The sequence below is a fragment of the Equus quagga genome, chromosome 7 (genome assembly GCF_021613505.1).
Source record: "Equus quagga isolate Etosha38 chromosome 7, UCLA_HA_Equagga_1.0, whole genome shotgun sequence".
In the NCBI taxonomy this organism is placed as follows: Eukaryota; Metazoa; Chordata; class Mammalia; order Perissodactyla; family Equidae; genus Equus; species Equus quagga.
The window spans coordinates 95,766,138-95,778,486 of NC_060273.1; the positions used below are offsets into that span (position 1 = coordinate 95,766,138).

Sequence of the window (12,349 nt, forward strand, 5' to 3'; positions counted from 1 at the left end):
AATAAAAAAAGTTACATATTTTATCATTCAACTATCTGCTTTAACACATTCTATTACATAGTCTAATATTAGCAATTTATCCTATTTTTGGATATTTCATTATAGGAAAATAACCAGTATTTGGCTGTTTCTTTTTTTTCTTTTTTTAAAGATTTTTATTTTTTTCCTTTTTCTCCCCAAAGCCCCCCAGTAGACAGCTGTACATTCTTCATTGTGGGTCCTTCTGGTTATGGCATGTGGGACGCTGCCTCAGCATGGCTTGATGAGCAGTGCCATGTCCGCACCCAGGATTTGAGCCAACGAAACACTGGGCCGCGTGCAGTGGAGCACACAAACCTAACCACTCGGCCACAGGGCCAGCCCCTGGCTGTTTCTTTTTTGACATTCTATGCATTCAACATCACTATACAATTTCCTTATTTATTCATCCATTGAACAAAAAAAATTTATAAAGTATCCACTATGTGTCAAAAAGTATACTTGATATAAGAATTTTTAAGACATACGCACAGTCACTGCCCTCATAGAGCTTATATTTTAGTGGAAAAAATAGGCAAATAATAGAAAATAAATACAAATTGTATTTAGTTGTGCTATAAAGAAAAAAAGACAGAGTTGGGATTGAGAACATTAACAAGAATTGAGATAAGCCGATCATGAAAGGCCTCTTTGAAAAGTGGCATTTAAGTGAGACCTAAAGGAAAAGAAGGAATAAGCCATATAACAAGAGGGAAGCAATCCATTTTAGGCAATAGTATGTAGAAAGGCTTTAATACGGGAAAGAGTTTGTTATGAAAAAAATGTACTTTGAAGCCTACCGAAGCAAGAGGACAAGTGTTGGGAGAAAGTCTGAAGACGATGGCAGATGACAGATCAGGTAGGGTATTTGTAGGTCATAGTAAAGAGTGTAATGGAATGCCACTAATGAGTTTTAAGTAGAGGATGGGTATTGAGATTTATGTTTTAAGAATATTACTATGACCACTCTCTTAAGAGAGAAAAGTCAAATGGTCAGAGTAGAAATGGAGACCTCAGTAACTAAGGCAAGAGTTGGCAGTCTAGATATAGGGGTTAGTGATGGAGATGGAGAGAAATAACAGATTCACAGTATTTTCTGGGGAAAGCACTAACAGATTTGCCGGCAAATTTGGAGAGCAGGGGAAAGAGAGAAAAAAGACGATTTCTGAGTTTTTGGCTTGATCAACTATAAGGATGAAGATGCCATTTACTACAACAGGAGGAGTTCAGTTGTGAGAGGTATTAGAAAAACTAAAGGTCAAAAACCCAAATCTTGAAGAAGATCAAGATTCACAGGTCAGGTAGAAAAGGAAGGATGAGGAAAGGAGACTATGAAAGAATAAATAGTAAGGTTAGGGAAAAAAAAAACTAGAAAAGACTGGCATTAAGAGAATGAGAGAAAAGTATTTCAAAAAGGAGGCAATGGTCACATGTGTTGAATATTGCTAAGAGGTCAACTAAGATGATGCTAAAGAAGTTTCAGTTATATTTGATAACATGGCTGCCACCTGAATCTCAACAACAGCAGTTTCAGTGGAGTAGGTGGGTCAGAAGTCATACAATGGGTAAGTATAAAAGGGACCTAAGGTAATAGAAAGAAAGCGTGTATAAAGCTTTGAAAAGCTGAATGAGAATAGGAAGCAGAGAAATGGAACAATAATAACTGGAAAAAGTTTTGGGGTCAAAGCAGGATTTGGAATGGGAGATAGAGCACATTTCTGTCCTGATGGGAAGGAGCCAATAGAGAGGAGAGTATTGAAGACATAGCACAGAAGAAAAGGACAGGATTCAGAAGAGAACTGGAGTCTTTGACAGGAAGGACCCTTCCTTCATAATAACAGAAGGAAAGAATAAGATGGAAGCAAATGTAGTTATAGCTTCATGATGGAATGATGAAAGAGTTTTGTCTCATTCTATTTTTTTTAATTACTTTATAGATGAAGTCAGGGGCCAGCCCAGGGGTGTATTGGTTAAGTTAAGCACACTCTGCTTCAGTGGCCCGGGTTCATGGGTTCGGATCTGAGGTGCAGACCTAAACAACTCGTCAGCCATGCTGAGGCAGTGACCCACATATAAAGTTGAGGAAGACTGGCACAGATGTTAGCTCAGGGCTAATCATCCTCAGCAAAAAGAAAGAAGAAAAAAAAAGATGAGGTCATCAGTTAAGACTGAGGATGGAGAAGCAGATGTGGAAATTTGAAAAGAAGAGTTATAAAATCTTGGGTCTAAGGAAGCCCAATAAAGAAACAGAGTGAGGAGGGTAGAACTTCTGGAACAGCTAAGTGAGGAGCTTGACAAGTCCTCTCCCCAGAAAGTAATAATAAAACTAGACAAAGTTGTCAAAAACAAGCATATAAAGACATTGGAAATTGACCAAATGCATATAGCACATAGAGAAGCATTTATTCAAGAAAAATTTACAGAATCTCTGATAAAACAGTGAGAATCTGCCATTTTGGCCAGGGCTACTCCCAGCCCCACCCCTGCTACTCTGTGCTGCAGTTGTTCTATGGGGGCCCTCAAAGCAGTCTGTGAGGACTAAGAACTCTGCTGCCTGGCAAGAGGGGGCTGAGTTTAATAAAAATTCTACCCCAGGGGCCAGCCCAGCAGCGCAGCAGTTAAGTTTGTGCACTCAGCTTCAGTGGCCCGGGGTTCACCGGTTTGGATCCTGGGTGTGGACCTGCACACCACTTACCAAGCCACGCTGTGGCAAGGCGTCCCATGTATAAAGTTAAGGAAAACGGGCACAGATGTTAGCTCATGGCCAAACTTCCTCAGCAAAAAGAGGAGGATTGGCAGTGGATGTTAGCTCAGAACTAATCTTCCTCAAAAAAAAAAAAAAAAAAAAATGCCAGTGACATTGTCAAAAACAACAGAAATCACATTAACAAACAATTAGGGAAGGCTAACATCTCAACTAGCCTGTGGCTGTGATACAGACTGGGGCAAGGGCAGACCAACTAGAAATTTAACAAGATCAAGGAACAAGACAGCTAAGGATGGCCTTGCTAATCAAGAATCCTATATCCAGCAAAACTATGCTTCAAAAATGAAGACAAAATAAAGATATTCCCAGATAAATAAAGTGCTGAATAAAAATTTGTTGAATGAATGAATGACTGCAAAAGGCAATGAGGAACAAGGAGATACAAACACCCTTCTTCACCCTGAAGCGTGTAGGATAGGAGAAAAATAAAAGCCACTGCTTAACAGACCTGTGGGATCGGTGTCATCAGAAAATAGTTAGGTGTCAATTAATACTAGGAAGTAAAGAGAACATCCAGAAGTTGAGAATGAGGGCTGATCACAGGAGAAGCAGAAGATATATACAGGCAGTTCTCGTTTTTCACAGTAATGCAGGAATGTAAAAATGACCATGCAAGCTGAAATCAGGCAAAGTAATCTTAATAATCAAAGGAAAAATTACAAATGTTCTGTGACTGTTAAAAATATTTGTCAAAACACTAAAAACTATAATTCACAGGGAAATGAACATTAAAAACTCTATAATGTATAGCTATAAATGTATAGGGAAATTAAAAACATAGTAAAAATCATATTTATTTAGTACACTGTAATTAAAATATTAGAAACATTGAGAATTAAAGTGTTTTACTTTTGGGCCAGCCTGGTGGTGCAGTGGTTAAGTTCGCACATTCCACTTTGGCGGCCCGGGGTTCGCTGGTTTGGATCCCGGGTGTGGACCTATGCACTGTTTATCAAGCCATGCTGTGGCAGGCATGCCACATATAAAATAGAGGAAGATGGGCACAGATGTTAGCTCAAGGCCAGTCTTCCTCAGCTAAAAGAGGATTGGTGGCAGATGTTAGCTCAGGGCTAATCTTTCTCAAAAAAAAAAAAAAAAGTGTTTTATTTCTTTGTAAAAAATTTGTCAAGAATACTTTGAATAGCACTTGCCTTCTTCTAATTCTATAACTTAGGATACAAAGCAAGCATCTTTTCTAATCCTTACAAATTATCATACTCCTTTCAAGTTTGTATCAGCTTTCAAGATTTTATTCTTTGTGCTTTCAATGTTGTGAAATACTACCCAGAGTCCCTTTAATATGAAGTTTTTTTACCACTTTCACTCTGGAACATCTTCATCCTGTCACACCTTCCTCATTTATCTTAATAATCTGGCCTTCACAAAGTTCTTCTGGTTGCACATCTAGAGTCTCCCAAACGACAGCAACATCAATATTCCTGAAGTTAGCTATTTTTTCTATAACTTCTTTTACGTTTGATTTGAATTTCACTTCCAGTACTATCACTTTTCATTTTCTTGTTGCACTTCCATCTTTGTTAGTCACTTCCCTCTTGTGATTATCCAACTTTGTAAAATGTCACTTGGATTCAGAGACTAGGAGGCAAGACAACTACATGCTTTTCTGTCTTGTGTATGAACTGAATAACAGGTACTAAATAACCAATCACCAACAAACTTTGAAAGAACTGTTGTGACTGGTCATTGATCATGTGGTGCATCCACTATTTACATAGTGATTTGTGGAATAAAGAGCTAGCAAGGAAATCTGTACTTTTTATTATTACCCACATTTAATATATTGTGGTAACTTAAATTTGAACCATGTTGTTGAGGGACTGATGTTATTTAACTAAACCAGTGGTAACTGAAACTTGTCTATATCGGAATTGCAGGACTGCCTGTAGTATAGAAAAGGAATGAGAGTATGGATGGCACTTTTACTTCTGGCAGCCTTGATTCCTTAACTACTATCAAGTACATTAGCATTAAGGTTTTAACCAATTTATCTTTTCAACTTACTAAGAATTGTGTTTTGTTGAAAATGCAAAAATCATAGGAAATATAGTATTAACTTTGTATGATGACAGTTACTAGTTTTATCGGGGTGATCATTTTGTAATGTAAATAAATATCTAATCATTATGATGCACACCTGAAACTAATACAATACTGTATATCAACTTTACTTCAAAAGAAAAGCAAAAATCATAATTTATCAAACAATAGCCTTAAAAACTGGTTGGAAATACAGCCAAAATATTTTAGAGAATATTTTTTGGTAACATAGCCTGATAAAATAAAAATTTTCTACACTAGAGTGAGAAAATATTTTGAAACACCAACAATTACACTTATTTTACACAATTTCATTTCCATTTAACTACATAAATATTGATCTGAATAGCACTTTTATTACCTTGGCTATGAAATAGTCCCAGATACTGAGCTCAGGTGGGATGAACTTCTCTTTGACTGCCAGTGACTCCTGGCTTACTGGTGGTGAGGAAGAGGTCAGCGGGGCAGATTCTCTGCAAGACATTTTTGATGGCCTAAAACGTTTGCTCTGTTTCTCTCCTTCTTCCACTAGTGAAGAAACTATTAAAAACAAAGTGAAGTATTATTAAAGTACTATTTTCATTGTGTTGATTTCACCTATCTTTACATAAGACCTTAGGTTAACAACAAATAAGTACACACAAAAAAGTGAAACTATGACGACAGTAAGGTAAGAAAATAGGTAGAGGAAGTGAGACAAAAATCACCCTGTATAGCAATCTCTGCTTTTATTCAACTTGTCCCTCACTCTCTGAATGTTGACTTACCTATTGTACGTGTAGGTAACAAGATATACTATCTGCCAACAAATGAGCCCAAAATTTAGCTAAGACCACGACAAGAAATTATCTACATCCTTCTATTTTGTTTTTTAGGAATATCACAGAAAAAAAATATATCATGGGATGTTAAAGTTATTAAAGGCAACCACTACTTATGAGATTCCTCACTAATCACTTGACATTTTATCTGTACATAAAACTACATTTTTCATTCAAAATCTAAAAAAATTCAAACACTGTAACTACTTAATTAAACTGATTCACTTTTTTTTTTTTTTTTTGAGGAAGATTAGCCCTGAGCTCACATCTGCTGCCAATCCTCCTCATTTTGCTGAGGAAGACTGGCCCTGAGCTAACATCTGTGCCCATCTTCCTCTATTTTATGTGTGGGACGCCTACCACAGCATGGCTTGCCAAGCGGTACATAGGTCCGTACCCGGGAACCCAGAGCCGCTGCCACCAGGCCAGCCCCCAGACTTTTATAAATGGCTTGGAGAAGGAATTTTCTTGTCAACGGAATAATAAAGAGGGAGAAAATGCAAACTATTGTTTTAACTTCTAAATACTTAACAGTTAGTATTCTCTTAGTATTTTACCTTAGGCTATTGAAGGTATTAGCATAGAAAAACAAGTTATACAAATCCTTAAACAAATACAAATCCTTATACAAAGCCATCAAACCACAAAATGCAAATCACCAGTAGAGAATCAAGGATCTCCCAGACACAGGTATGGTCTAATAGATAGGCGAACACCTCCACATTCAAGCACACGAATGTTCTCCTTCAATGGTTCCAGAGGGAATTTACTTACCTTCCAAAGAAAGCAAAAATCTGTGCTGTAATACAATTTAGTTTTATTGTTTGAAGCTACTCAGCTTGCATAAACAGCATGCTCATGCATTATATCAAGCTACAGCCAAGCTGAGTTTAACAGAGTAATTTAGTTACAAAAAAAAAGGAAATTAAGATAAATAAAATTAGTATTCTCAGATTAGATCGCTAAAAGTGGTATAATTATTACATAATCTTTCAAATGACTTTAAAAGGAACCATCAGATTAAATATATAATTTTTCCTCTGTTCCTATTAGCAATTGATAATCAACAATCACGTTCCTAATATACCTGTTGCATATATTTATATACATTCTAAAACTTAAACAGTGATTTTACCAAATTCTCAAGCAAAAAAATTAGAATATAAAGGTTTTTTTACCTTTCAAAATATTAATGGTATAGTTTAAGATAAATTTATCATTTGACTTTAACATTACTATTTTGCTTGTTTTGTTTTTAGATTATTAGAAGGCAGGGGGACAGAGAAGTTTAGGGGATCTCTGGAAAAATAAAACTTACAAACAATGCTAAATTAATAGATTTTGCCAAGATTGCTATGTCATAAAAAAGTAGAGTTTTTAAAGGAAAACATAAGAGGATTTTTAAAGAAAGAAAACATTTGGAAGTACAGTCTGAACCCAGACGCACGACATAAAAATAAGAACTTAATCACACTGGGGGGAAAAAAGTTACAGACTCAATGACAGAAGTATAAAACTACTTATCAAAACACTTCTGATGAACAAAGACAATAGGGGGAAAAATGGCAAACAGGTGCACAGCACTGAATGCTATAAATAAAAGGACCTGAGTGATGCCTCCTTAGCAAACAAGAAATGATGTGTAGTTTGTCATTATGTTGAGACGCTTCCTCTTTTTTGCCCTCAAATTGCAGCAAAATCTAAGACAATTTTATGCTTCAATCATGTTGGGTTATGAACTCCAACAGAGACTTTATAGTTGCTGGGTGCTCAACTCTTTGCTTTTGAAAATGCTAATAATCAAATATCAAGAACTTCTGACACTCCTTGGATAAAAAATGACTCTACTGTTCCATCAGTAAGGGGGTAAGTGGCTACTTTACTAGTAATATAAGAAAATAATCAGTATTAGGGAGAACTGAAAAGGAACTTGGATATAGAGCTTAATGAATTACAAGGGGCATGAAGAGGCTAGAAAGTAAGTAAAGGAAAACTATTGTAGGCATGGGAAAGAAGACAGAACCATGTACTGACATATATTTTAAAAATAAATTTCTTAGCTGCTTTGGAGTCACAAAAGGTACTTTTTAAAAGTGGGCTTCCCAGTCAAGATAGTAGACTGAGCATGCAAATATACTTTCTTTCCCTTGTAAGAACCCCTATCCTCACCCCAAGCACATGCTTTAGTGGTTTTCTTGGAATCAGAAATAAGTCCCACAAGAACTCAAAAGAAAAAAAAATGGATAAGAGGTTACATCTAAGGAATGGACATGGGAGGTACAGAGGAATAAGAAAGACAACTTTGCTTTTTATCCTAAGTTCTTCTGTACTACTGGATTTGCTACCACACAAATATATTGCTTTGATTAAAATTAAAACATAAGAAGAGAAAGGCTAGTAAGTTAACATTTACTTTTTCAGTTCAACATTTTATATCAGACACAACAAAATTAATACGTGAACCTAGATTTAAATATTTCTTTTAAAAACTGACCTGAAAATAACCGGCAAAACTATCTCATTCTCTCTTTCTCAATCTAAGGCACCCATATGCACAGGGCTTCGTGAGTGTGCCAGAGTCATGAAGCTTCAGGAGGCACATTGGCCTTGTTGGGGCCCAGGGCAGACTACCCAAAATATCCCACAACAGCACAATGATTGCTTTGAATTAAAGTTACTTGAGAAGCAAAAACGGCATTCTGACCCTCCTGTCTCTGTTCCCCCTTAAAGCAGGAAATACATCTGCCATGTGAAAGATGCTCTCCCTGCATCCTTATCACCAGAGCGAGGAAATTCAGGGTCAAGAAGCCTATATAAACAAAGTTTGCTAATTTACTGCCTCAGCCTAAACTCTGCTTAAATTTCTAACTCTGTACCTCAAACCTAAATTTCTTTGACCTGTCATTCCTCACAAATTTAGTGTTTCTTTATATAAAAGATATATATACTACCTGCTTTGTTCACTCTCTGAGCATCATTCCTCTACGATCTCCAATATGTAGATATTACACTGAGTTTTTCTTCTGTTAATCTGGTCTTGTGTCAATTTTATTATTACTCCACCCATAAGAACACAAGAAGAGTAGAAAGAGGGAATGTGCTCCCCAACATCCTGGATCTTCAAATTTAGCTCCATAATTTAGGGAGTGCGGGGAGAAAAGTAAATAATTTAACTGATGACTTAAAACATTTTATATTGAAAGAAACATCGATGTGGTGAAGATAAAAGTCATGTAAGTTTAAGATGAAATAGATTTCAAATCTATTTCTTGCTTTCAGCAATATAAATTCAGTTTAAGCGGTCTCCTAAGATGTATACAGTCATGCGCTGCATAACGATGTTTTGGTCAACATTGGACTGCATATACTGACAGTGATCTTTTAAGATTAGTACCATATAGCCTAGGTGGGTAGTAGGCTATACCATCTAGGTTGTGTAAGTACACTCTACGACATTCGCACAGTCACGAAATTGTCTGATGATGCATTTCTCAGAACATATCCCTGTCGTTAAATGACACATATATCGTCACTCTCCCTTTATCATTAGGGGTACCTCAGGTAAAAAGTGTGAGGAAGTACAAATGTATGTGAATACAAAATTAAGTATGAAACACATCCTCAAAATTATACGTAAAACATGATTTTTACAAGTTAATTTCAAAGATTTCTAAAAGGAAAAGACCCAAAACAGGAGATTAGAGGAAGAGTGAATTTAACGTACTTCTTAATCCTCAAAGAATAAAATTAATGATAAAAAAATGTCTGACAGGTGATATTATCAAGAGTGTTTGACTCTCAAGCTCTTCCTAGGATCATTACCTCACGCAATACCTTGCTTGCACTTGCTTCATAAAAATCCATAAAATTTAATTGAAGAATATTTTAATAGAAAGTAGTGATTTGTTTCCAAACCAGAGCAAGGTAGTCTCCAAGGTACTTGGTATTCAAAATGATTCATTGGAGCACAGAAGGAAACTATTACAACTTCCATTTAGATTTATTTTTTTTATTAAGTAGAAGGGGTGAAGGAGGAAGAGAAGAAGAGAAAAAGGGGAAGAAGGGGAAAGAACTGAGAAATACAGGGGGAGTGGAGGAAAAGGAGAAGAGAGGGAAGGGGGTGGAGGGAAGGAAGGCACCAGGGGAAGCAAGAAGATGGAAAGGGGCAGGGAGAGAGGGGAGGACAGAGGGAAAGGGAAGATAAATAAATAAATATGTATATATTGGGGGTTTACTCAAGCATCATTCGTGGATAGGGTTATGTAAAAAAGTCTGGAGATAACTGACCTAGAGTACTACTTTTCAATCAGTCTGAAGGCAACAATATAGACCTTCTATAAGATTTCTGCTCAAACTCAACAAATTTATTAAAAATTTGAATGGAGGATATACATACAATGCAATATTATTCACCCAATAAAAAGGAAGGAAATCCTGTCACAAGCTACAACACAGATGAACTTTGATAACATTATGCTGTGTGAAACAAGCCAGTCACAAAAAGACAAATATTGTTCCATTCCCCCTATATGAGGTATCTAAAGGAGTCAAATTCAAGAAACAGAAAGTAGGGGCCCACCCCGTGGCTGAGTGGTTAAGTTTGCGAGCTCCGCTGCAGTGGCCCAGGGTTTCGCGAGTTCGAATCCTGGGCATGGACATGGAACCACTCATCAGGCCATGCTGAGGTGGCATCCCATATGCCACAACTAGAAGGATCCACAACTAAGAATATACAACTATGTACCAGGGGGCTTTGGGGAGAAAAAGGAAAAAAATAAAATCTTAAAAAAAACAAAAACCAGAAAGTAGATGGTGGTTATCAAGGGATGGGGGAGGAGATAAGAGGGAGCCGCTGATTAACGGGTATAGAGTTTCACATTTGTAAAATGAAAAAGTTCTGGAGATTTGTTTTACAACAATGTGAATGTACTTTTAACACTACTGAACTGTACATAAACGGTTAAGGTGGTAAATTTTATGTTACGTGTTTTTTACCACAAAAAAATACTAGAATGGAGAAAATCAGCTAACATTATTTTGCTGCAGCACTGAGGACTGCCAGAAAAATTAGAAAACAGGGTTGGAAATAGAGATCACATTCTTAGCCTCAGTAAGAAATACTGTGTGAGACAGCTGAGATGTTTCACTTCTTTTTAGGTTCTTTCCTTTGGCATCGGGCTTTAGCAGTGAAATAAAAAGATACTTATCTGTAAAAATTTATATATGTGCATTTCTTAGAGTGTTTCTTTTACCTTCTATGCTTTCACCACTCTTATTTAAGAATTTGCCTTCCCCAGTAGTTCTTTAAATGAATGAATAGAATGCTTTTTAAACTTTAAATTACAACTTCGATTATATGGCCCTCAAAGAAAAGTCTGTCAAAGGACTCTAACAAAAAATGTATTCTCTTTTCCAGCAAAACTAGTTATTTTGTGGCTCACCAGCCAGTTGAGTGTTTGGCATATTAACTATATTTTAAATAGCTGATTTTGTTTTCTATTTTAAAAATGCTGTAGTCTTATCTTTTCTGGTCAAGAAATGTTGCTATTTTGCTAAAGAAATGATAGCAACGACATGTATAATCACTAAACTCTGAATACTAAATTTCTATTTTTATACAAGTTTTATGGCAAAAAGCAAAACATCTGGATTTTCTGATCCATATTTAACATAAATTATCAAATTCGAAGCTGAAAATATAATTTAAAATGTCAAGAACATCATTAACAGTCTCATAACAACAACAAAAAAACATATGACATGCTTACCACAAATAAAATACACATTTTATATTATATTCCTTAATTTGAAGACATAAAAATCAGTACTATAAATTTATCAAGATAAAAATTGAAAATTCAGTTCTTACAATTGCAAATATTATTACAAAATATAGTAAAAATCCTTAAAATATTTTGTTTTGCTTTACAATATACAATAAAAAGCAAAAGTATGGATTTCTAACTGTTAGCAGAAAAAAAGTAATTTTTCAAAAATTGCTATTGCTTAGCTGATTTCTTCTTTAAAAATTAATCATAACAGAATAATTCAGAATTCCATGAACATACACCTGCACTACATTTTTTATTAATTAGAAAAAATAAATGCTTCATTATCACATGATGTGGAATTCACAAAGTAAATTAAATTTGATTTAAAAATGTTACTGATTTATGTATATTATCATTTTTGTTATAACATGTCAAGCTAAAGTTTAATAAAAATCATCTATCATTTTCTTATATTAGAAAGGTTAAGTCACATTTAAATTTTATGTCACTAAAAGAACTAATAAAGTATAAAACAGACAAGTAGAGAGAAATGTAATTTAGTTAATGAGTTCATTACCACAAAGAAAATTAAAATCAGAATTTGTCACAGAAAAGGAAAACAAATGGTGACTTTTAAATTCCTCTCCTAACACTAAGTTTATGAAAACACTTTTTAAAAGACAGATTTTTAGGTTCTAAGCATGTATTTCATCTTCAATATACAATACCTTGACATTGATTAGGTTGTCAGTGAAATGAAATATTCCAGACTTGTCAGTTTTCATTTGGCCAATTTAGATACCAAAAACTATGTATTAGTTTTGGCTGAATTCAGATCAACTTTTCTAAAACACATTATTTTATTTCCTTGGTCAACAATTGAATATTATCTAAAGCAATTAGACTCTTGGGAC

The 12,349-nt window shown here is 35.3% G+C and overlaps 1 protein-coding gene across 4 annotated transcripts in view; it reads right to left on the reverse strand.

The window, feature by feature from the left end:
* Positions 1–12,349, reverse strand: part of DMXL1 (Dmx like 1) — a 132,883-nt gene that overhangs the window by 45,140 nt on the left and 75,394 nt on the right. For all 4 annotated transcript variants that reach the window (XM_046665502.1, XM_046665501.1, XM_046665500.1 and 1 more), the window contains one exon: positions 5,205–5,383. In XM_046665502.1, coding sequence (XP_046521458.1) covers positions 5,205–5,383 — 179 coding nt within the window. The remainder of the gene's footprint in view (positions 1–5,204; positions 5,384–12,349) is intronic.